The 27,360-nt window shown below is 39.2% G+C and overlaps 1 protein-coding gene across 1 annotated transcript in view; it reads left to right on the top strand.

Annotated features, from left to right (window-relative positions):
* Positions 1 to 27,360, top strand: part of lama5 (laminin, alpha 5) — a 176,182-nt gene that overhangs the window by 129,061 nt on the left and 19,761 nt on the right. The window contains 15 exon segments of the mRNA XM_056448715.1: positions 2,914 to 3,065; positions 3,164 to 3,274; positions 3,398 to 3,509; positions 3,597 to 3,767; positions 5,493 to 5,689; positions 7,548 to 7,664; positions 7,770 to 7,924; positions 10,362 to 10,503; positions 10,590 to 10,689; positions 12,809 to 12,922; positions 16,399 to 16,584; positions 16,661 to 16,803; positions 19,753 to 19,938; positions 26,183 to 26,319; positions 26,451 to 26,604. Coding sequence (XP_056304690.1) covers positions 2,914 to 3,065; positions 3,164 to 3,274; positions 3,398 to 3,509; positions 3,597 to 3,767; positions 5,493 to 5,689; positions 7,548 to 7,664; positions 7,770 to 7,924; positions 10,362 to 10,503; positions 10,590 to 10,689; positions 12,809 to 12,922; positions 16,399 to 16,584; positions 16,661 to 16,803; positions 19,753 to 19,938; positions 26,183 to 26,319; positions 26,451 to 26,604 — 2,177 coding nt within the window.

The following is a 27,360-nucleotide window of genomic DNA, read 5'->3' as shown; positions in this document are numbered from 1 at the left end:
TAATTAATTCATTGAGTCACTCACCTTTTTTTACTCACTAATTCACAAATTTATCCACTCAGCTAGTTACTCATTCAGTCAAATCCCTCTCACTCACTCTCTCACTTTCTTTTACTCAAAAACTCACTCACTCATTTACTAATTTACTCACCCATTCGCTCACTCACAAACTCACCCGCTCACTCACTGACCCATTAGGTAACTCATTCGCTAACTCACCCATTCAGTCACTTGTTCATGCATACTCTAGCTCACCCATTCATTCACTCACTCACTCACATTTATTACTCACCGACTCACTCATTCACTAACTCACCCATTCGCTCACTCACTAACTCACCCGCTCACTCACTGACCCAGTAGGTCACTCATTCGCTAACTTGCCCATTCAGTCACTCAATCACTCATACAATAACTTACCAATTCACTCACTCACATTCATTAACTCACCCGCTCACTCACTGACTCATAATTCTCTAACTCACCCATTCACTTGCTCACTCAGTAATTTACTCACTTACTCACTCTTTCATTCATTCATTCACTCACTCACTCACTCACTCACTCACTCACTCATTCACTCACTCACTGACATTCATTAACTCACCCACTCACTCACTCACTGACTCATTCAGTCACTAATTCGCTAACTCACCCATTCACTTCCTCACTCACTCACTCACTCACTCACTCACTCACTCACATGTATTCGCTCACTATCTCACCCGCTCACTATCTCACCCACTTACTAACTCACCCACTAACTCACTCATTCTCTCACTCGCTAACTCAGCCATTCAGTAACTCATTCACTCATACATTAACTCACTTGTTCACTTACTTACTCACTCACTCACTCACTCACATGCACTCACTATCTCACCCAGTCACTAACTCACCCACTAACTTGCTAACTTACTCCTTCACTCACTCACAAACTCACTTATTCAGTCATTCTTTCACTCGCACACTAACTCACATGTTTGTTCGCTCACTCACTCACTCACTCACTCAATTACTCACTGACTGACTCATTCAGTCACCAATTCTCTAACTTACCCATTCACTTGCTAACTCAGTCATTCACTCACTTATTCACTAACATGCCCATTTAGTCACTTAATCAGTCACACGCTAACTCGCCCATTTACTCATTTACTCACTCACTCACCCACTCGCTCACTCACTGAATCATTCAGTCACTAATTCGCTAACTCACCCATTCACTTGCTCACTCATTCACTCACTCACTCACTCACTTGTATTTGCTCACTATCTCACCCACTCACTAACTCACTCGCTACCTCGCTAACTCATTTGCTCACTCGCTAACTCAGCCATTCAGTTACTCATTCACTCATACACTAACTCACCCATTCGCTTACTCACACATTCACTCACTCACTCGCTCACAAATATTCACTCACTATCTCACCCAAATTACTAACTCACCCACTAACTTGCTAACTCACTCCTTCACTCACTCGCTAACTCGCTTGTTTAGTCACTCATTCACTCATACACTAACTCACCTGTTCGCTCACTCACTCACTGACTCATTCAGTCACTAATTCTCTAACTCACCCATTCACTTGCTCACTCAGTCATTGACTCATTTAGTCACTCACTTGTTCACTTCAGTCAATCACATAATCACTTACTTACTCACTCTTGCTAACTCACCCATTCACTCACTCATTCACTCACACACTGACATTTATTAACTCACCCACTCACTCACTCACTGACTCATTCAGTCACTAATTCGCTAACTCACCCATTCACTTGCTTACTCACTCGCTCACTCACTCACTCACTCACTCACTCACATGTATTCGCTCACTATCTCACCCACTCACTAACTCACCCACTAACTCGCTAACTCACTCATTCACTTACTCGCTAACGCAGCCATTCAGTCACTCATACACTAACTCACCCGTTCGCTCACTTACTCACTGACTCATTCAGTCACTCAATCAGTCATACGCTAGCTCACTCACTCACTCACTCACTCACTCACTCACTCACTCACTCACTCACTCACTCACTGACTCACTCACTCACATATATTCACTCACTGTCTCATCTAATCACTAACTCACCCACTTACTTGTTAACTCACTCCTTCACTCACTCGCTAACTCACTTGTTCAGTCATTCATTCACACATACACTAACTCACCCGTTCGCTCACTCACTCACTGACTCATTCAGTCACCCAGTCACTCAATCAATCATATGCTAGCTTACCCATTCACTCACTCACAAACATTCACTCACTCACACACTCACTCATTCACATTCATTAACTCACCCACCCACCCACTCTCTCACTGACTTATACAGTCCCTAATTCGCTAACTTAACCATTCAGTCACTCAATCACTCATACGCTACATCATCTATTCACTCACTCACTGACTCATTCATTCACTCATTCACTTACTCACTTACATATATTCACTCACTATCTCACCCACTCACTAACTCGCCCACTCACTTACTAACTCACTCATTCACTCACTCGCTAACTCATCCATTCAGTCACTCATTCAGTCATACTTTAACTGACCTATTCATTCACTCACTCACATTTATTAACTCACCCACCCACTCACTCACTCACTCACTCATTCACTCATTCAGTAACTCGTTCACTAGCTCACCCATTCACTCACTCAATCATTCACTCACTCACTAACTTATCCACTCACTCATTCACTCAATGGCCAACTCCTTCATTCACTAACTCACCTATTCATTCAGTCATTCACTCACTCGCTCTTTCACTCACACGCTAACTCACCCATTCAGTCATGTATTCACTCATTTATTAACTCCCCCATTCACTCACTCACACACATCAACATTCACACATCAGATGGTGATTGCTGTGCATTATGTTTTCAGCCTGTGACAGCTGTGTGATGGTGCTGCTGGAAGATCTGGACAGGATCAGTCATTTTTATGAGTCTGTTGCCAATCAGCTGACCAGCCTCAACGCCAGCACCATTGCCTGGACTCAACTAAACCGCCTCAATGCCTCCATTGCGGACATTGCTGTGAGTCTCTTTCTGATATAAACACTATCAGACTTTCAGCATTAACTTTCAGTCATGTGCATTAATATAAATAAACTGTCTGTAATTTCATGTCTCAGAATGCAATAACAAACTACAACAGCACTCTAGACAAGAGCAGGAATCGGGCCAGTGTGTTGGAGGGAGAGCTGGAAATCATCGACTCAGATATTAAAGACTTAGAAGAGAAGGTATGAGAACATAAAAGGCCCATTTTGACCACATCAACTATATCTATATTACTCATTGTTTACTACTTTACTATTTAATTAATTACTATATTAATTATTATTTGTTTTGCATGTCTTTATTAGGCTTCAGTCACACAAAAGAAAAAAGATGCTTTAGCGGACAACATTAACTCCACACACACTAGAGCTCAAGACCTGTTTGGATTCATCAAAGGCATCATGAGAGATGTGAAGGGTGGGAATTTGACAGTACAATTGTCCTGCTACTATTTTTGAAATATCACAGCCACAGTCAAGTGATGGCATTTGTGCATCTGCTCAGACATTATTCAGCAGGTGAATCGGACAACGCAGAACGAGACTCAGGTGATGGATGAGAAGGATCTGGCCAGGAAGATAGCAGAGGTGGAGTCCATGCTCCGAGACATGCGCTTCAGGGGCTTTGACTTCCAAAAGAATATAGCAAAAAATGAGCTGGACCAGGCCAACAAATGTGAGTGACCAGAACACATCTACTAGAGATGTTCAGTGCTGTAACAGCAGAGAGCAATCATGCATTTAGAGGGGGCCTATTATACAAAAAATAAATTCATAATGGGTTTAAACACAGTTGTGTGCCCACAGTGTTTGAATATAGCCAGCATCTAATGGTAAAAATTCCTTAACTCTATTATTTCTTATCACACTTAATAAAAACTGTCTGCAAAAACACTTTGATTGACATTCTCCCTTTGTACATGTCATCAGAGGGCGAAAGCCCCGCCCATTAGTGATGATCTCTCCCTCATTAGCATAAAAGGCCCTGAATGTACAGCAGCCGTCCGTATTAGTGTTTTCAATCTGTCACTGTGCTGACACATAGGTGATTGTAGTTCCTCCTTTTGAAAAGAGGGCATGGAGCACAATCTCATTTGAATTTAAAGCTACAGTCACCAAAATGGCACAATTTGGATCAAAGCCTAAAAGGGGCAGTTTCAAAGAGTTATAAAAAGTTATTTGTTTGGTATTTTGAGCTCAAACATCACATACACACACTAGGGACATCAGAGACTTATTTTACATCTTGTAAAAATGTGCATAATAGGTCCCCTTTAACTGGTAATTTTATAAACTTTCATTTCTTAAAGCTTAGAAAACCTTGAAAAGAACTAGATTTTTACTTTAAAGGGCACCGATGATAATAATCTACTCTTGTAAGCTGTTTGGACAGAACATTCTGTATGTATGGTGTTTCCACTGTCACATTGGTGTGAAATAAACCCAACAAGTCTCTTTATGGAAATTTGACATGCCACATGGTGTCAGTAAATGCACATATACGTGTGTGTGTGTGTGTGTGTGTGTGTACTGCAAACAGCATTTGTGTGAGAATCCTCATTTCAGAAAGGCTTGAATAAACTTCACCGCAAATACATCAAATAAACTTGGTATTTTTAACTAGTGACCTTCTTCAGCTTCATCCGAGTACGAGTATAACACATGATGAGAAGCAAACACGCACATTGGAGCAGTGGGCAGGGAAAAGCAGCTCATTTGCATCAGACCCAAAATGGGCAGATTCTACGTTATATAATAATTAATCTAATGGGTGTTTTAAGCTGAAACTTTATAGACACATTCAGGAGACACCAAAGGCTTATCTTACACCCCGTAAAAGGGGTAAAATTGGTGTCGATAGATAGATAGATAGATAGATAGATAGATAGATAGATAGATAGATAGATAGATAGATAGATAGATAGATAGATTATATAACATTATACAATGCATAATTATCATGTCTTGTAATGCATATTATAATATATTGGTTCATTGTTAAACCTTTAGAAAATATAATGCTGTAATAAAGACAACAACCAACCAAAGTTAAAGGGATAGTTCACCCAAAAAGGAGTTTACTCACCATTGAGTGGTTATAAACCTTTATGAGTTTTTTATTCTGTTCAACACTAAAGATGTTTTAAAGAAAACTGACAACTTGACTTACATAGGTTGAAAACAAATACAATGGAAGTTAATGGTTACAGGTTTCTAACATTTTTTTAAATATCTTCATTTGTGTATTAAGTAAATAGTAAATGAGGATAGAATTAATTTTTTTTTTGTGTAAACTATCCCTTTAACCTAAAATAAAAATTTTGATGTCACTTTAAAGAAAAAAGATATTATGAAATCATGATATTTGAACTTGTTCTTTGGTGTTATTGTCTCTGTGTAGTGGTGGATCGTGTGAATAATGAGATTGCAAACCGGACGTGGAATAATGACGCTGTGGCAGAGAACATCAGAAACAAACTGAAGCAGTTTAATGAGCAGCTGATGGACCTGAGAGATGCAATGAATGAAGCCGTCAACAACACTGCACAAACTGTAGAGGCTAACAACATTAACCAGAAACACTTGGAGGATCTTCAGGTATTCATGCTTACATATTATCATCCTCTGGATACGCTGTTCTTCTGGTACCAGTTTTTTAGGCATTTGAGTAGTTGCTGTCATGTGATGTGCGTTTGACAGGACCAACTGTAACTGCGTTAGTTTCACACACATTACAAAAACAAGAACGTTTGTTTTTAAGTGTAGTGGGTTCATTTAAAAATACAAATTTCAAGCTTCATGTGGATATATTTTTTATGTCTGTGAAGCAAGCATTCCCTGAGATTCCAGTGCACTCGTTGACCACAAAAACTGTCGTAACACCACACGTCTGGTCCGAGTTTCTCCCTCAGAGAATCATCAGTGTATATCGATCAATGATTGGCTCCTGTACTAGTAGGCAGGGCTTCATTCGCCATATTGACCGTTACACTTTTCCCCATTTAAACTATAAGAGTGACATTCTTGCTATACACTTGCTATACATCAAGGTTATTATAGCTTGGAAATTTTACAATTTTATTTTAATACTATTTTTACATTTATTTCTATTTAGGTTAGTTCATTTCATTAATAGTTGTGTTAGTTTTAGTTTAGTTGTTATCTTTCTAAAACATCTGTGTTTTATATTTTATATATTTAGATTCAGTTTTTAGTTTTAGTAATTCTCTTAGTAATGGCAATAAAATCACAGACATTGGTTTGAACCAACATTGAACCCAAAACCACACAAATGCAATGAATAAACTTGACGATTATCATAAAGAAATCATATAAAAGATAATTTAGGTGTGTAAACATGCATGTTTTTTGGCAAATGAAATGAAAAAAGGTGAAACACAAGTTTTGTTAAAGATGTTTGATACTGGACTGATGTGTTCATCTGTTAAAATGGAATCTAAAGGTATTTCTCTAAACATCCGCAGGTCAGATTTTCCTCCACACAATCTGGGTTCATTAATTCTGAAAATGATTATTTTTGCTAATTAGAATTTAATTTCTGTTTTTCAGTGACTGTTTGTTTCTGTTTAGTTTTAGTTAGTCATTTACAGTTTTGTAAATTTGCAACGGACACAAAAAAGTGGGATTGATGGGCTCTTCTCTCTCTGAAGAAAACAAAAAACACTCTTCCTTACTCTAGCACAGGGGTAGGGAATCTACTCGGGAGCCACATGTAGCTCTTTGACGAAAAATATGTGGTTCTCCAGCTGTCTCTCTTCAAAAATATTATAAAGTTTAAAAAATTTTAACTGTCACTAGAAATCTGATTTCTATTGAAAATACAATTACAATTCCCTTTTATATTGTATTTTTACAGCAAAATGAATATGGACGTTTCAATTAACACACATGTGTGGCGCTGTGGTTTGACTCAAATCGTGACATCAATAAAGGGCGAGCAACTTACATTTCTATGGTAACCTCACGCATGTAAATTCAAACAACACTCATGAGTGGTGATGGCAAAAAGTTTTTGCTTATTTTTGAATTGCGCATGGACATAAATAAAGGTTTTGTTATATGCACACACCCCCAATGGCTCTTTAAATAAATGCATTTGATTAAAAAAATATCAGAAATGGCTCTTTGCTGAAAAAAGGTTCCCGACCCCTGCTCTAGCACTTTATTCTGTGAGCACTAACAGTTCCTTTTGTATAATTAGCACTTCTTGTGTGGATTGCCTCTTTTGTTGAATCACTGAATGCCTCCTCAATTGTAAGTCAATTTGTACAAAAGCATCTGCTATATGACTAAATGTAAATGTAATGTAAAGATTTGAATATTTCATATTATTTCAGTTAGCGAAAAACGTTTTTTGACATTTGGCATTTTTGCTTGCTTGATTCAACTAGAATCATAGGAAGAAATAAAGAATTGCATTCTTGTGTTTTTCTAGAAAAAGATTAATAGTCTACATGAGAAACACAAAGAAGTGGTATCCCAGCTGCAGATGGCAGAGGATGATGTGACCCAAGTCAATGACCTGCTCTCTATGCTCCAGGACTCCAAAGAGGTACACGCTGACATGCATGCAGAATCAAATATAACATGCTTGTGTGCTATAAATGAACTCCACTGAGCTCACACTCAGGCTCGTGCATGCTCTCGTCTCTGTCAGGATTATGAGCATCTGGCCGCTCAGCTGGATGGAGCGAGACAACCCCTAGCTGAAAAGGTGCAGAAGTACGCCCCTGCTGCTAATAAAATACCCCTGGTGGAGGCTGCAGAGAAGCACGCTGATATGCTGGATCAGCTCGCCAACAATTTGTCCAGGTGTGTGTGTTTGTGTTGTAGTGGACAACTTAAATTACAACTTATATTATTTTATATAGTTATTTTGCACATTTACGTGAGCTTAATTAGCAAAGCAAGCTCATTTGTATAACATTTTAGACAATGGTAATTCAAAAATGTCACACAGATGAAGTAAAATGAAAAAGACAATATAAAGCTATTAAAAGATGTGTAAAAAAAAAAGACAGCCACAAAAAATAGTTAAAGGATGAGTTAATAAGTAGGGTATTATCGTGATCTTTTACAGACTTGAAAAAAAGTATTTTGCTTTAAGTATCTTTAAAAAAAATTCTTGATATTAATTAATTTTATTGTTGATAATTTCATTTCATTTCATTTAATACCAAATTTTAAAGTTGCTATATTTTTTCCCACTTGTTTGGGGATAAGGGAGGGAGATTGGAATGTAAAATGTTTGCTGAGCTTACAGTGCATCCGGAAAGTATTCATAGCGCTTCACTTTTTCCACATTGTTACAGCCTTATTCCAAAATGTAGTAAATTAATTTATTTACTCAAAACTCTACACACAATACCCCATAATGACAATGTGAAAATTATTTTTTATGAAATTGTTGCAAATTTATTAAAAATAAAAAAGCTGAAAAATCCCATGTACATAAGTATTTACAACCTTTGCTGTGAAGCTCTAAATTGAGCTCAGGTACATTCTGTTTCCACTGATCACTCTTGAGATGTTTCAGCAGCCTTATTGGAGTTCACCTGTGATAAATTCAGTTAATTGAACATGATTTGAAAAGGCATACACCTGTCTATATAAGGTCCCAGGGTTGACAGTGCATGTCAAAGCACAAACCAAGCATAAAGACAAAGGAATTGTCTGCAGACCTCCGAGACAGGATTGACTCAAGGCACAAGGTTGGGGAAGGTTACAGAAACATTTCTGCTGCTCTGAAAGTTCCAATGAGCACAGTGGCCTCCATCATCCATAAGTGGAAGATGTTTGGAACCACCAGGACTCTTCCTAGAGCTGGCCGGTCATTTAAGCTGAGTGATCGGTGGAGAAGGGCCTTGGGAGGTGATCAATAACCCAGTGGTCACTCTGTCTGAACTCGAGGGTTCTACTGTTGAGAGAGGAGAACCTTACAGAAGGACAACCATCTGTGCAGCAATCAACCAATCAGGCCTGTATGGTAGAGTGGCCAAACAGAAGTCACTCCCCGCCTGGAATTTGCCAAAAGGCATTTGAAGAACTCTCAGACCATAAGAAACAAAATTCTTCAGTCTGTTGAGACTAAAATTGAACTCTTTGGAGTGAATGCCAGGCGTTACGTTTAGAGAAAACCTGGCACTGCTCTTCATCAGGCTTATACTATGGTGGCAGTATCATGCTGCAGGGATGTTTTTCAGCACCAGGAACTGGAAGACTAGTCAGGATAGAGAGAAAGATGAATGCAGCAATGTACAGAGACATCCTGAATGAAAACCTGCTTCAGAGTGCTCCTGACCTCAGACTGGGGCGACGGTTCATCTTCCACCAGGACAATGACCCATAGCACATCGCCAAAATATCAATGTAGTGGCTTCACAACAACTTAGTAAATGTCCTTGAGTGGCCCAGCCAGAGCCCAGACCTAAATCCTATTGAACATCTCTGGAGTGATCTAAAAATGGCTGTACACCATCACTTCCCATCCAACCTGATAGAGCTTGAGAGGATCTGCAAAGAGGAATGGGCAAAAATTCCAAAAGACAGGTGTGCCAAGTTTGTGGCATTATATTTAAAAAAACTTGAGGCTGTAATTGCTGCCAAAGGTGCATCAACAAAGTATTGAGCAAAGGCTGTGAATACTTATGTACATGTGATTTTTCAGTTTTTTTTTTTTTTGTAATAAATTTGCAACAATTTAAAAAAAATCTTTTTTCACGTTGTCATTATAGGGTATTGTGTGTAGAATTTTGAGGAAATAAATGAATTTAATCCATTATGTAATAAGTCTGTAACATAAAAATGTGGAAAAAGTGAAGCACTATGAAAACTTTCTGGATGCACTGTACATGATTTTTATATACTTTGTAGCCTGTAGTAATATGCAAATGGGGAAAAAATAAAAATAAATAAGAGTAAAAAAAAACCCTGAAAGAATGAATACACTGAATCATTTATGTAGCACACTGGTAACAAAAAGTTAATACAAAACATTCATAGTTGGTTGCCAGGTATGTTTTAAGTAAAACAGAGAAAACTATCATGTCTTTTAATAAAAATAAAAAAGAAAAAGAAAAGAGAAAACAGCTATCAGCCAGTAAAATGTAGTAGATCGTCAGAATGCCTGTATATTAGTAAGTATATACTTTCATGGCCGTATATTGTGCACATATTTGTTTTCTCTAACCATGACCTCCTCTAATACGATGAATATGTTTTTTAATATGCCCTTGTGTTTGTTGGACAGTCTGATATCTAGCTCCAACCAGGACGGTTTCATACAGCGTGCTCTGAACGCGTCCCGCGCATACACTAACATTATCAACAGTGTGTTGGAAGCTGAGACTACAGCTCTAAAAGCCAATGAATCCGCTACTATGGCTCTGGAGGTACAGTCAAACACATAAAAATCAGTCATTTCAACTTGCTTATGAACGTACCTTTATTAATGCATCTTCATGTTTTTATTAATTAGAACATACGGGACAAAAACCTGCCAGCACAAGCGGCTGCGCTGAAAAATCAGAGCACTGAGCTTTTGAAGTCAGCGGAGGAACTGAACAACAGCAGTCAGAGTAAGAAGAGCCAACTCTGAATCTGACTACCCTATTTTTAATGCTATCAGACAATGTTTTTTATCTTAAGAAACTTTAAATATAATATTTTTAAATAGGAATTCTTCCAAAGTCGTACAATTGTTGTTGTTTTTATTATTATTTAATTATTATAAAACAAAAGTCTTGTCATCAATTCCAGTTGTAAGCGCAACAAATAATAACTTGACTTCTAGTTGATCATTTGGAAAAGTGGCAGTAGGTGGATTTTTTTCTGATGAATCATCTGTTGAACTGCATCCAAATCGTCACAAATACTGCAGAAGACCGATTGGAACCCGTATAAACCCAAGATTCTTACAGATATCAGTCAAGTTTGGTGAAGGAAAAATCATAGTTTGGAGTTACATTCAGTATGGGGGCTTGCGAGAGATCTGAGTAGTGGATGGCAACATCAACAGCCTGAGGTATCAAGACATTTGTGCTGCCCGTTACATTACAAACCACAGGAGAGGGCAGGTTGCAACCCAGGCTCATTCTGAAAACGTTGTCCCGTGGACGTTTCTGCAGACCGCGAAATACGTCCCGGGAGGTACGTATTTGTACAGCTTTTGTTTTCGCGAATCCGCGAGAGGATGCTGTCCGCGCTTTTTCGCATCTCGTTCGCGCCCGCGCTGTTCGCGCCCGCGCCATTCTCACCTAAACCCACAAGAGGTCGCTGTCGAACAACCGTCCGTCCGACTGGCTATATGTTTAACTGGGCAACCAGCCAATCGGCCAACCCACCCTCCTCCTCCTTCCCTAAACCCAAGCAGCTTTACCGATTGACCCGCCCGCCCACTTACTTCCCTAAACCCAAGCAACAATTTACAAAAAAAAAAAAGCCGTCCAGAAAAAGAAAAGCCCTCGTCTGATTTTTTTTTTTTTACCACATTTTCAGATTTTACCACATTCTTAGCCTGTTATGAACTTGTTCACTTTATTTTTGGATTCTGTTTTTGTCTTACCTGATTTCTGGAACCGCTCTTTTCCGCACTTGTACCCGGTCGTCGTCGTCGTGGTCAGCTCCTCTCTGCGTCTCAAGTCCGGCATCGTACACGACGAGCTAACCGGACAAACTGGTTGTGACGGGAAATCCCTCCACATGGAGGTAAGCGGTCAGCCGGCAAACGCGAAAGGGAATGGCGTCACACCGCCCCGTAGCGCTCGCTTAAAAAACTTAATGCAGCCATGCATACCTGCGGCTACATAATTCGCGGCCTCCAGAAATGTCCGAGGGACTATGTTTTCAGAATGAGCCTGGATTGGCAAATTCCTCAGCAGGATAGCGCTCCATCTCATACTTCAACCTCCACATCAAAGTTCCTGAAAGCAAAGAAGGTGAAGGTGCTCCAGGATTGGCCAGCCCAGTCACCAGAAATGAACATTATTGAGCATGTCTGGGGTAGGATGAAGGAGAAGGCATTGAAGATGAATCCAAAGAATCTTGATGAACTCTGAGAGTCCTGCAAGAAGGCTTTCTTTGCCATTCCAAATGACTTTAGTAATAAGTTATTTGAGTCATTGCAGACATGTATGGATGCAGTCCTCCAAGCTCATGGGAGTCATACACAATGTTAGTTCTTTTATCACTGCACCATGACTTTATATTCTATACTGTACATTATTTCTGTTAAGTGACAAGACTTTTGTCTCAGCAAAGACTTTTGTCTGACCTTACTGTCTTAATTAAATAATTACAAATCAAGGCATGATCATATTTTATTTTGGTAAAATAAGTGTAATCTAGAGGCCTCTGCCTTCCATATAAGCCATTTCTGATACCAAATAAAGTGAAGTTATTATTTTTTGCTCCTAAAACTTGCATATGCGATAAGACCTTTGTCAGGTAGTGTAGATATTATTATTTAAGCATTTTATCTTATGCATTATTTATATTGATGTATTTTTATTGCTATCATTTTTTCTTATTATATAAAAATGATATTTATAAAATGTTGTAAATTTGATCTGGGTTTGCCATGAAATAGCCAGAGATGCTGATATAGCCATAAATTCAAAACATCTCACTCCCTTTCTAGAGTTAAATCTGCTGTTCTCAACCTCCTCCTAATGTTCGCCACTATTATACCATTGTCAGGTCTAAAGCCACGTGTGGACTCCATAAAGAAGAGTTTACTTGATGCTGAAAAGAAGAAAGAAAAGATGCTTCAAGACCTGAAGGATATTCAGAATAACCTCAACGTCAGCCGAGGTTTGAGGAGCCTTATGTTTTTCAGTCCTTTGTGACTTAACTAATAGCAAGATAACTTGTAAATAAATCTGTTGTTCAGATGTTTGGCGTTTTGAAGAATTCTAGAAAAATGCATATAATTTGTTTGAAATCTTTAATGTATTAAAAAGTAATTTCTTTTTAAAAAGAGCTTACTAACATAAACCTTTGAATGCTAGTGAAAGTTTTTTCCCAAATGCAGTTTAAATGAGAGAAGATTTATTCAAAAATGTTTTAATAACTAATTTCTAATAGCTAATTTATTTTGTCTTTCAAATGATAACAGTACATATTTTACTAGTTATTTTGCTATTCTTGATAAATCTTTATTTAAAAAATATTTTTAAGCACATTTTTGAATAATAATAGTTTTTAATTTTTTATTTTGAGTTTCCAAAAGAAAATACATATAGGACTTACCTAATCTCTCATACAGAAAGAGACTTACAGATCTTGCATATGCTTTGTATTTTCTTCCCTTTAACAACACCAACTATAAACAGTAAAACTGGGGAGCTTTTACTTTTAAAGAAGAAAAGATATATATTTCGACACATAATTCATTCTTTTCGGCTTAGTTCTTTTATTAATCTGGGGTCGCCACAGTGAAATGAACCGCCAACTTATCCAGCATATGTTTTACGCAGCGTATGCCCTTCCAGCCACAACCCAACACTGGGAAACACCGATACACTCTTACATTTACACTGTGGTCAATTTAGTGTTTACAATCCACCTATACTGCATGTCTTTGGACTGTGGAGAAAACCCATGTGAACATGGGGATAACATGCAAATTCCACACAGAAACGGCAACTGACCCAGCCGGGGCTCGAACCAGCGACCTTCTTGCTGTGAGGCGATCATGCTACCCACTGAGCAATCATGACGCATAGACACAAAATACAATTTAAGAAATATCTGGGCATATTGGTGAAATATACTCAATCCATTTACTCTAAATTAGGAAAAAGTGTTCAGCCTATGTTCTTAATGAAATAGATAAGTATATAGTGTGCACTGTATCAATCCATTCTTCAACCGTAGGTGACTCCAATTTTGACCATTTTTTTTGTAATTACTTTTTTTACTAGCTGCCAGAAGAATAAATAAATACAGTATAAAGATTCACTAGTGAAAGCACTAGTGCTTCTAACATGGCGTCTAAATGTGTTTAAATCTCTTTCCAGTATGGGGTTAAATTCTGACAAGAATATAATAGTTTTAATAATTAATTTCTAATAACTAAATAATTTTGATGACAGTACATACTATTTTACTAGATATTATGCACAATATTAGTATAGGGCTGGGATGCCCAAACTTTTTTGCATGAATGACCAAAAAACAAATATCATTATTAGCTGTGGGCCAAAGATAAATATACCAAACTGTTTTACATTAAAATTGCCATGGCTAATTTTCTAATTCATTTCGTAATATTACAAAATAAATAGAAAACATCACTTTGAATCATATTAAATAATGCAGTGTAACTTTTTTAAATGATAACTTATTGCAATAAAAACACAAACTGTCTATATTTATAATATCTAATTTAAAACACACTGGGGTTCAATGCTGAATACACTAGTCAAGCAGAAGATGCCTTTGTCTTGATTTGCTCACCAAAGTCTCTGCATTGTCCTCTGTCACGGTTCAGAGAGGGGAAAATGGGGCGAGGACCCAAATGCAGAGTAAAGTAATATTTATTTAGTAAAATAAAACAAAAGAACAACAAAAACCACCCCGAGGGGGAAAACACTGAATAATAAGACAAAAACAAACTTGACTAGGTTGGCTGGACAAGGTAGGGCTGGACACAACAAGACAGGGAAATATTGACGAAATATGATCACGAACTGGCACAGGACAGCAGACATCAGGAGAATATAAGCAGGAGAAATTAATACACAAACAGATGAACATAATTAACTAATAATGGGTTAACAAGGAGGGTGGGACTAGACAATAGACGGGAGAGCACCTGACACAAAGAGACAACACAAGCCAGGTGCTCACATTAAACAAGACTAGAACACGCAGCCAATGAGAGAACTCATTAACCGCGTGTTCGTATGACGAGACACTGAAGCACACAACAAAAGCACGTGACCAATGTAAACACAGAGCCACGTGCTTTGACAACAGACGCAAGACACGAGCACACGATAAGTGAATACACCTTACCGTGCGCTCACATAAATGCAACGCGCATGTTTCATCTCAGCGTCAACCGAAACCAACTAGACTGAGACGCTGAGAATGAAACAGCGCGATGCTGACGAAACAAAAACACAAACACGAGTACAAGAGCGCGCGTCCCAAGCACCTTTGATGACGCGCACCCAGACAATGACAAAAGTGCTCGACCCAAGAAAACTCGAGCCGAGCACTACAGGACAAGACAAAACAGAGCTAGTGTCCGGACTCTGCCACCAAAACAAGAATTTACAAGACCAGAGTGGCAGAACCCTGACAGTCCTCTATCAGTCATGTGTACATTTTAAACTAATCCGATTAATTTACATCATTTACATTGAAACATTTAATTGTAGATAGCTTTTTTTGTAGCTTAACAATAAAACAAACACATATAAGTTCACAACACATATAAAATGACAATCTCTAGTGCCCTAGTGTGGGCATCTCTGGTTTAGAGCTTAAAGTGCAACTGGTTAATTAGGTTAACTAGGCAAGTTAGTGTAATTAGGCAAGTCATTGGACAACAGTAGTTTGTCTGGTAGCCAAGCAGAAAATTCTTTAAGGGGGCTAATAATTTGACCACAAAAAATAAATTATTTTTAAAATTTGTAAAAAATTGTAAAAACTACATATGTTTCAGTCAAATAAAAGAAATAGGCATTCTCCAGAAGAAAAAAACATGATAGGAAATACTGTGAAAATGTTATCATCTCTTGAGAAATATTTGAAAAAGAATAAAACTTTTACAGTATAGCTAATAATTTTGTCTTCAACTAAAGAAAGGTTTAGTTTTATTGAATCTAAGCCTTTCCCAGTGATAGGTTGCAGCTGAAAGAGCAAGCCCAGATTAGGGGACTAAGCCGTAAAGAAAATGAATGAATGAATGAATGAATGAATCTAAACCAGCACGGTGGTTCAGTGGTTAGCGCTGTCACCTCACAGCAAGAAGGTCGCTGGTTCGAGTCCTGACTAGATCAGTTTCCGGTTTCCTCCACAGTCCAAAGACATTCGCTATAGGTGAATTGAATAAACTAAATTGGCCGTAGTGTGTATGTGTGTGTGAATGTGTGTATGGGTGTTTCCCACTACTGGGTTGCAGCTGGAAGGGCATCCGCTGTGTAAAACATATGCTGGATAAGTTGGCAGTTCATTCCGCTGTGGCGACCCCTGATAAATAAAGGTACTAAGCTGAAGGAAAATGAATGAATCAATCAAAACTATGTTCTAAACATCATCTGTTTACTTTGATACAGATGACATAGTGAACAACATCTCAGCAGCTAAGAGTGCGGTGGAGCAGGCTAACAACACGGTGGCTAACGTTAGCGGTACGCTGGCTCCAATTCAGAAGCAGCTGGAGGAATGGCAGAAGCAGTACGGAGACTCCAACGCCACCAGCGACGACATCAACAAAGCCCTCAATGACGCCAACACATCAGGTGCGTGCAGTGAGCGCTTACGCACGAACATGCTCGAGCTTGTTTTTCACACTGACCAGTGTGTTTGTGTTAGCAGTGGCGGCACTGAGCGACACTCTTCCAAAGCTGATCAAGAAGTTGGATCGCCTGCAGAACACCACGTTTCAGCCGTCCAACATCTCCGACAGCATCCAGAGGATCCGCCAACTCATTGAGCAAGCACGCAATGCTGCCAACAAGGTGCCAACTTTCCTGTCTAATCTGTTATAGAGTTAGTTCACGCAAAAATGAGCATTCTTTTACTAATTGCTCAGCCTTCTTCATCTTCAGAACACAAGTGGAGATACGTTAGATTAAATTTGAGAGCTCCCTCACCCTCCAGAAAAGAAACAAAAACTTGTCAAAACTTTCCATGTGACTTCAGTGGTTCAACTGTAATCATACGAAGCTCCAAGAACACTTTTGTGTGGCAAAAAAAAAACCCTGTAAATACGACATTGTTCACCAAAGACTTCTCTCCAGAGGTTATGGTGCATGTTTACTAGGAGCAGTACAAAAAAATTGCCATTAGAGTCAGCAGTGCAACACATTTGCATCCTATTGCATGTAGTAAACACACACCATGCTCTGACATGTAAGACGTAGGTGAACAAAACCATTCTTTCAGATTTTTTGGCACACAAAAAGTGTTTTTTGAATTATTTAATAAGATAGTTTATTTTATTTGTGGGTGACCTAATCCTTGATACTATGATACTAAGTTGTTTTCTGTGTGCAATACATCATAAAGGAATGGACAATGTCAGCCACAATATTCACATGGAATTTAAATGGTGCTCAGTTGCTACAGGGTTTCCGCTGGGTCTTAAAAAGTGTTAAAAGTTGATACATCAATTCTGAGAAAATTAAAGCCCTTAAAAGGTATTAAAAGTCTTAATTGCAATTTTTAGAGGTCTTAAATTTTGTTTAAGCGTAGTCCAAAGTGTTTGACTCAAAAAAAGCATAAATATATTTATTTTCCTCCTAATATTAACAATGGCGTGCTTGATCTACGAAATTGGTTCCGGCTAGGTTGTGTCAGGTCAAGCCCATCCATCGGGTGATGTCACGTAATTTGCGACAAATGCGGGAAGGTGATGTGATGCTCTCCACATGTAGTATTGAGTATGCATTGGGAAACCGTAAGTTTGCGTACTCCTGGTTGGAGAAAGACGAGTTTAAACGGTAGCTGAAGTCTGACGCTGAAAACAACCATGTGATTTATCCTTTTAAGCTTTGTTTCTTCCGAGCTTATCTGAGTTCTGTTGCATGGCTGTGCTCCATTGATTTATTTAACTACTACTGTTTATTAAGTTAAAGGTGTGATACTGATTAGAACTTGAATTTGCAATTAGGTCTTAAAATATTCTGAGAAGGTCTTTAAAAAGTCTTTAAAAGGTATTGAAATTATCTTTAGGATTCCTGCATATACCCTGTGCTAACAAGGGGAATTTATTTACATTAGACACTAGCCTGAAGTGTTGATGCAAGGCAGGACGAATCCATGCTTTCATGTTGCTAACATCAAATTGTAACTCTACAATTTGATTGTCACAGCAGAAATTCAGACCATCAAATTAAGCAACCTTTTTCCATTCTCCTGTTGTCCCATTCGGTGAGCCTGTGTTAACTGTAGCAGTTGAACAGTTAAAGTAGCCTGGTCATTCTTCTCTGACCTCTGGCATCAACAAGACATTGTCATGGCTAGAGAAGTTTTTGCATAAAAATGCTAGCAGATCAGATGACAATACTCCAATACTTTCTTTCATTCATTCATTCATTTTCTTTTTGCCTTAGTCCCTTTATTATTCCGGGGTCGCCACAGCGGAATGAACCGCCAACTTATCCAGCGTATGTTTTACACAACGGATGCCCTTCCAGCTGCAACTCATCTCTGGGAAATACTTTTCCAAATCTTATTCATGGAGGAACACCAAAGCTACACATTTTTAACCTCTTCCCAATCAGATAGACCTGAAATGAATGGGTCAGAAAAGAGAGACATCCAAAATGTTTACTGTTGGTGTGTCTGATCAAACAGGGTTGAGAAACCCTTAACTTACAGTAAATAACCCTTCTTCCTCATTCTGATACTCAGTTTGAGCTTCAGCCGATCATCTTGACCACGTCTTCACGCCTAATTGCATTGAGCTGCGGTCCTCTGATTTGTTATTTTGGGTTATTTGGGTTAATGTGCAGATGAACAGAGGCACTTAATTAAATGCCATTAAATTCAATTCATCTTTAATTCTATAGCAATTTGTGCACTGTAAAAATTTTGTTAATTAACAGTTTCAGTATTTTGTGATTCATTTTTCTTTTATTTATGGTTGTGAAGTGCATTATGATACCTTGATCTCTGCTCTTGTCGAGTTTTGATGTTGAAAATTCAACTCTATAGTTTAGTAGTTTGAAATAATATAATCTATAAGAAACAATATAAAGAGGAATATGTCTGTAAAAATAACATAAAATTTACCAGAAGTTTATTTCAAAGTTTTTGTACAATAATGTTCAACATTAACTTTAAACTATTAAAATGTTAATAAGTCACTTTTTCCAACTTTTTAAGGTTAAAAGTTAAAAGTCCCAAAACGCAATTAAAAAGCATAAATAAATAAGGAAAACAAAATAAAAATATGAATCACAAAATACAGAAAATTGCTAATTTACAGAAATTTTTAGAGTATGTCAAAGGAGCTTAACATAAATGAAGAAAAAGAGAATAATAATACTAAGAATAGTGTTCAGTCGAGAATATCAACTCATTTGTCTTGTCACTGATGTCTTTCCAGGATTAAGTCTTCCTCTCTAGTCTCAATGATGACCATAACAACAATCTGCTCTGGATATGGGCAGGATCAACAATTATGCGAACTTTGGGATAAGGAGAAACGCATAGAATAACATGAGCATATACTGTATGTCATTCAAATTGCAGCGTCTTTATGGAAAATGTGTTCTTGGCTTCTTTTGCCCTGATTAACGCAGCCAATCATTAAGAAGATTTGGATTTTAAAGTTATACGTTTGTGTTTGATGAGTGTGTGTCTCAAAAGGAATGACAAGCTTATCTTATAACTTTCATTTCATGCCGTCTTAAGGTGATGAAACTTTGCATTCAATGACTCTGATACTGTCTTTCCTTCAGGTCAGCGTGTCAATGCAGTTTAATGGTAAATCTGGAGTACAAGTGAGGACACCCAGTAATGTGGCAGACCTTGCAGCCTATTCATCTCTCCAAATGTACATCAAGCTTCCCAGTGCTCTCATTAAAAAGAAACGACAAACTGAAGCCACCAACCCCCAGTTTGTCCTCTATCTTGGAAACCAAGACGTAAGCCAGCCTCAGTTGAACAATGATTTATTGCATGTATAATTATTAGGGCTGCCCTCAACTAAAGATATTCCTAGTCAACTAGTGGTAATTAATTTTAACCATTAGTGATCTAATTAGCCATGTATTAATGAACCATTTAAACCATAGTAATGCAATTGACTCTTTTCACAAGACTTGTTTAATCAAAATTTTACATCCTTGAAAGTTTTTAATATGTAGATGTTTTTTTAAATGTAAGCATTTATGTGCATTTATGTGCGTATTATATCATCTTTGTGTCAAATTTTTAAAAATGTACAAAATGTGAGGTGTTTCTAATGCAGCTTCTATGGGGCTAAGAGTAAATTTGACATTATTCTCTCCTCTGGCTGTCGTCATCAGTCTCACACTATTTTTTTCCTTTTTCTGAAAGTCTTGAGAACACTATCGTGACATTTTTCTTTAGTTATTTCAGTAAATTTTGTAAAAAATAATATTTGTGGTACTCTCCCATTTACCGTGCTCTAAGTTTACCCAACCATGACAACTTCCACTTCTGAGAAACCCGGAAATGTGAAAAGGGTCTATTAAAAGACTTTAAAATTGCATAGCTTAATAAGTGATCAGGTGCTACTTGTCAGAAGTAGTAATTTTTGTAATGGAAAACTCATAGGGAGGCTGCATTAACATTTTAATATTTATTTGACATACTAGTTGTTTATTTATTTATTGACTTAAAGGTATAGTTCACACTAACCTTTTAAAATGTGATCATTTATTCACCCTTCACTTATCACAAACCTGTTTGGGTTTCTTTATTATGTTGGACATGAAAGAAGTCATTTAGAAAAAGGTTAGAAATGGGTAGTCATTGACTTCCACAGTGCTTGTTTTTTTACTATGGGTGTAAATGGTTAATGGGTTTTGATTTGTTGAACAGAATAAGATTAGATTAGATTCAACTTTATTGTCAATACACATGTACAAGTACAAGGCAACGAAATGCAGTTTCGGTCTAACCAGCAGTGCAATAGCAGCAAGTGCAGGATACAGGTATAAGTTATAAAGTGCAGTTATAGAAAAACTATGGTGATATTTACAGATGGATGTACTATCAACATTATATACAGGTTGTATTAGCTATGAACAGATTTACAATAAATGAATATATGTACAGGATACTATTAATAGCAGAAGTGTGCAGATAGATAAACATAATTACTAATGTCCATGTGCTGTGGGTATGTCCAGTTCAAATAAGTGAATCAGTGCAATGAATATGTGCAAACTTTAAATGTGCAAATGTTAAATAGTGCAGTGATTGTGAGGAGTATAAGTTAGAGGAGTGTGGGGGGTGTATTGGGGGGGCAAACGAGTCAGTGAGGGGCAGAGTTCAAAAGGAAGACAGCTCTGGGGAAAAAGCTGTTCCTCAGTCTGCTGGTTTTTGTCCGGGGAAGCCTGAAGCGCCTGCCGGAAGGCAGGAGAGAAAACAGTCTGTGAGCAGGGTGAGAGGTGTCCTTAAGAATACTGCGTGCTCTGCGCAGACAGTGTTTCTTCTGGATGTCCTCAATGGCTGGCAGTGTAGTCCCTGTGATGCGTTGAGCAGTTTTCACCACCCGCTGCAGTGCCTTACGCTCAGCAACAGAGCAGCTTCCATACCAGACTGTGACGCAGTTGGTCAGGATGCTTTCTATTGTGCAGCGGTAGAAGTTCACCAGGACGGCTGATGAAAGCTGGTTCCTCTTAAGTTGCCTCAAGAAGAATAGGCGCTGATGAGCCTTCTTGACCAGGCTGGAGGTGTTGGTGGTCCAGGAAAGGTCCTTTGAGATGTGGGTCCCCAGGAACTTGAAGGATGAGACAGGCTCAACGGCCATCCCATTAATGTGGATGGGATCATGTGAGCCTGTTCGTTCCTTCCTGAAGTCCACAATGAGCTCCTTGGTCTTGCTGGTGTTAAGGAGCAGATTATTGTCGGTGCACCAAGTGGCCAGATGCTGTATCTCCTCCCTGTAGGCAGTCTCATCATTATTGCTGATTAGACCAATCACTGTGGTGTCATCTGCAAATTTGATGGTGTTGGATCTGTTCACAGGCCTACAGTCGATGGTAAAAAGGGAGTAGAGGAAGGGGCTCAGCATGCAGCCCTGTGGTACACCAGTGTTGAGTGTGACAGTGGTGGAGCAGATGTGGCCTGATCTAACATTCTGAGGTCTGTTAGTCAGAAAGTCCATAACCCAGTTGCAGAGAGACGTGTCGATATCCAGGTCTCTGAGTTTGATCAGTAACTTAGAGGGTATGACAGTGTTGAATGCTGAGCTGAAGTCAACAAACATCATTCGTGCATAAGTGTTTTTATTGTCCAGGTGTGTGAGGACAGAGTGCAGTGCTATGGAGACGGCATCTTCTGTGCTCCTGTTGCCACGGTAGGCAAACTGATGTGGGTCCAGTGTGGATGGCAGAGAGTCTTTCAGATGTGCCAGGACCAACCGCTCAAAGCACTTCATGATGATGGGTGTGAGTGCTACAGGGCGGTATTCATTCAGGCATGTTGGGCTGGAGTGTTTGGGCACTGGCACAATAGAGGTGGTTTTAAAGCATGTTGGCACAGTTGCTAGGTTAAGTGACAGGTTGAAAATGTCTGTGAATACCCCAGTGAGCTGTTCTGCACATGGTTTGAGGACGCGCCCAGGGATACCGTCTGGTCCAGCAGCCTTACGCACATTGATCCGACTCAGTGCGGTGTAGACTTCTGAGGAGGTGAGTGTGATAGTTGAGTTGTCGGTTGAGGTAGTGTTGCTGGTGTAGGGTTCTGTATTGTCTCTTTCAAAGCGGGCATAAAAGTCATTTAGCTCGTTCAGGAAGGAGACATTTGTGGCTGTGGGGGTGGACTGGCTGGGTTTGTAGTTGCTGATGGCCTGGATGCCCTGCCACATGAGCCGAGGATCAGAGTTGGAAAAGTGCTCCTCTAGCTTTAGCTTGTAGCAGTGCTTGGCCTTTTTGATGCCCCTCTTCAGATTAGCCCTGGAAGTGCTGTAGGCCTGTGCATCCCCTGATCTGAAGGCAGTGTTGCGTGCCTTCAGCAGGAGGCGCACCTCCTTGTTCATCCATGGCTTTTGATTTGGGTATGTGGTGATCTGTTTCTGGGTTGTAACACTGTCTATGGTGGTGTTGATATATTCCAGAACAGAGGAAGTGTAACTGTCAATGTCTGTGTGAGAGCCACATGTGGCCTGGGAAGCAAACATACTCCAGTCTGTGTGTTCAAACCTGTCCTGGAGTGTGGAGTCCACCCCCGCTGGCCACACTTTGATGGTCCTTACTGATGGCTTCACACGGTTGACGATGGATGAGTACTTGGGGGTGAGAAACAAACAAAGGTGATCTGATTGACCCAAGTGGGGGAGGGGGGTCACAGCGTATGCTTCAGCCATGTTTGTGTAAACTTGGTCTAAAGTTTTGTTTCCCCTTGTGTGGCAGAAAATGTTTTGATGGAATTTGGGGAGCACTGTCTTTAAGTTTGAGTGATTAAAATCCCCCGCAACAATAAAAGCAGCCCTCCGGGTGAGCAGTCTGTTGTTTGCTGATGGCTGCATGAAGTTCATTCATAGCGAGCTTGGCATCAGCGTCGGGAGGAATATAAGCAGCAGTTATTATGGTGGAGGTGAACTCCCGTGGCAGATAAAACGGTCTACATTTAACTATTAGAAATTCCAGGTTAACAGAGCAATGTCTCCCAACGATGACAGAGTTTGTGCACCAAGCTTTGTTAATATAAATGCATAATCCTCCGCCTCTGGTCTTACCGGAGGCATCCGCCGTTCTGTCTGCTCGGAATGTTTGATGCTCCGTTAGCGATATAGCGTTGTCTGGTATCCCGCTGTTTAGCCATGTTTCTGTGAAAATCATGACATTACAGTTCCATAATCTTTTGCTGTGGTTGATGCACAGTCGAATCTCATCCATTTTGTTCACCAGTGACCGTACATTGACGAGAAAGATGCTTGGTAAAGAGAGCCGGTGTGGTGTTAGCTTCAGCTTGGCTCTTAGCCCGCCGCGCTTCCCCCGTCTTTGTTTACGTTCTCTGCGCTGCCTTCGAGCACTTCCGCCCGGCTGGGTAGGTCTCTCAGGCCCGGGTGTTCTGGCGATCTCAGGGATGAGTCGAAGATTGTTAATAAAACTGTCCGGAATGCACAAACCAATATCCAAGATGTCCTGTCGGGTGTACGATGTAAAGGCACTGCTGTTCTGCACAAACAGACCCGAAATGAGCAGGAATAATACTGCAAAATTGCAGAAACTGGAGAGACGCTGGGCTTCGCGAACTGAACGCGCCGCCATCTTGCCGTCATTCCCATCTTGCCGTCATAAATAAAGAAACTCATGAAGGTTTGGATCTTCTGACTCGTCGTCTCCGCTGTATTTGATGCACCTGCATGTTATACTGAATTCATTTGAATTGGTTCATTTTAAAGTTGACATTTTGATCTCAATAGATTTTTTTATAGATATACATCTGGAAGCAAGTATACACGAAGTTCGATTTTGCTTTGTTTTTGACATGGTCAAGATTATAAAGACAGATAAAGCGTTTGCTTTCATTCGTTTACAAAAGCACAACTTTTTTTTTGTATTGTGAGTATATAGCGCATTTATTGTGTATGGCCATACACCCAAAGCGCTTTACAGTCATGATGGGGAGGGGGGGGGGGGGGCTCTCCACACCACCACCAGTGTGCAGCATCCACTTGGATGATGCGACGGCTGCCACAGGACAATGGCGCCAGTGCGCTCACTACACACCAGCTATTGGTGGAGTGGGGAGACAGCGATAGAGCCAATTTGGTGGATGGGGATGATTGGAGGCCATGATCGTCAGGGTCGATAGAGGGACTTTGGCCAGGACACCGGGGTTACACCCCTACTCTTTACGAGAAGTGCCATGCGGTTTTTAATGACCACAGAGAGTCAGGACCTCGGTTTAACGTCTCATCCGAAAGACGGCGCCCAATGACAGTGTAGTGTTCCCTTCACTTTTACTAGGGCTTTAAGACATACGCAGACCACAGGTTGAGCGCCCCCTGCTGGCCTCACTAACACCACTTCCAGCAGCAACCTAGTTTTCCCATGTGGTCTCCCATCCAGGTACTGACCAGGCTCAGCCCTGCTTAGCTCCAGTGAGTAACCGGTCTTGGGCTGCAGGGTGATATGGCTGTGGCAAAGTCAGATTTACAAGCATATGCACTTATTTATTTGCAGACTACCGATTGTGTTTTATATATCATATCAGCATTATTTCTATACTCATAGCAGGTACATATTGGGCCAAGGAAGAATGTAAAAGTGGTTAAATATACCTCCCAAAAAACACCCACCTGGATGCTAGACAGCCTATAACAAGCGACACACAGGACCACGGCAGATGCCCATGCTCTCTTTCATTTTTACACAGCACCACGGCGGATGCACTCTCTCACTCTCTCTCTCTCTCTCTCGCTCTATCTCTCGGGAACGCTATGTTGTCAGACCGCCTGCTCTCGTTCAAGTTACACCAGTTACCGACCGCTACTGCGTTTTATTCGTAAATTTATTTCCGAATGCAGACCTCTAAACCAAATGAGTCAAAATTACATAATACATATATGTATATCAATTCAAAACTGTTCTGCCTACAAAACCACACACGAAAAAAGTATTTCAGATCAACATTTGTGGTAATTCCTCATTTGATGTCTATTTGGAGTCGTCTCCAATTGCCATTTTTTAAGAAAGTCTGGACTTTTTGTGAATAAAAATGAAAATAAAGCCTTTTCTTAAAACTTAAAAAGACTTAAAACAAGCAAAACAAATCTGTCCATGGGGTAAGAAAAATAATCATGTTTTTCCTTTTGACATAAGATTACTCCATTGACAGATTTTTTTTTGCTTGTTTTAAGGAAAAAATATTTAATTTAGGCTTAAAACATCTGAAAACAAGACTATATCTAGAAAATGCTTCTTGATTTAAGAATATTTAAATATTTGGGCTAGAAACAAGACTAAAACTCTATGTAGGAAAAGCATTTTTTGCAGTGCAACTAATATAATTTGGGTTGCCCAAGCCTCTCGCCAATTAACGGTTAGTCGACTGTCGACTATTACAGGGCAGCCCTAATAATTATGTGTTATTTGTACTTTTTAAAAAGTTCCTCATAGTAAGTGACGTAAGTAACTTTTAACACTGTGTGTTTAAAAGTTTTAACATTTTGTGCTGTGTGTGCTATAGTCCAGTAAGGAGTACATGGCAGTGACTCTGAACGGAACGAAGCTGCGCTGGCACTTTAATGTGGGAGGAAGTTCAGTGGATGTGCTAATGGATGAGGACGTGAAGAACGATTACTTCAACAAACTCATCCTGGAGAGGTGCGAAACATTACTACTGACATGCATGTGATGCTATTTGTTTAGCTCTGTTTACTTTATTTGTGTTTTAAAAGTGTGACTTTCTGTGTGTGTGTGTGTGTGTGTGTGTGTGTGTGTGCGCGTGTGTGCAGGACTCTGCAGTACGGTCAGATGTCTATGACTAAGGATCCGGATGAGACCAGTATAATTAAACACACCATGGAGGCAGAAGGACAAAAAGGCCTGCTTAACCTTCCAGCTGAGGAGACCGTGTTTTATGTTGGAGGTTTTCCCAGCACCTTCAGTGTGAGTAACACCAACCCCGCATCTGTAGGGCAGAATGTGATACTGTACATTGGGAAATGCCACATTTGATTTGAGCCAATCATTAAGAAGTAGCCAGCTATAATACCCTGACAACCACATGATCATCATTTTCTTTTTTAATGGAGTCAGTAATTATTTGATATTAAATAATATCATTGTTTAGCAAGGTATTATAATGTGATTACAGTTTTTCTCAGTGGCTTTGGTGTATTTCTCATAACACTATTAACATTTGCACAACAATTAATACATTTTTCAAAACAATTAGTCATTTGTGCACATCACAGTAGCAGTTTCTTATTCCTTTCAACAAATTGTAAATGCTTTTGTACATGCATCAATGGCTTTCATACAACTCTCTGCTGTTTTATAACATCATCGTTTGTTTATGTCATGTCAGTCAAAATTAACTAAACGTGTGAATGCTAAATAGTCAATCCATATAAAACTAACAGTCCTCATTTCATTACTTGAGTCATTACATACAAAAATGTTGAACTAGTTGTCAAAATCTGTCAAGCAAATTTTATAAAACTTTTTTTCCTGAAAATGTCTTCTAAATTGAACAATTTCATGAATGATTTATACACCTATGTATGCTGTAGGTTCAGTTCCAATATGTACTGCAATATTGTTTAGTTGTGCACAGCTTTACCCAAAGGAAGTTTATGTTTGTTGTAAATAAGGGTGTGTTTATTCTTTTGTACAATGCTGTGAATAAATTAGAATAGTAAA

The sequence above is a fragment of the Danio aesculapii genome, chromosome 23 (assembly GCF_903798145.1).
Source record: "Danio aesculapii chromosome 23, fDanAes4.1, whole genome shotgun sequence".
Lineage (NCBI taxonomy): Eukaryota > Metazoa > Chordata > Actinopteri > Cypriniformes > Danionidae > Danio > Danio aesculapii.
The sequence above is the reverse complement of the archived record's forward strand: the minus strand, read 5'-3'. Positions and strand labels throughout refer to the sequence as shown.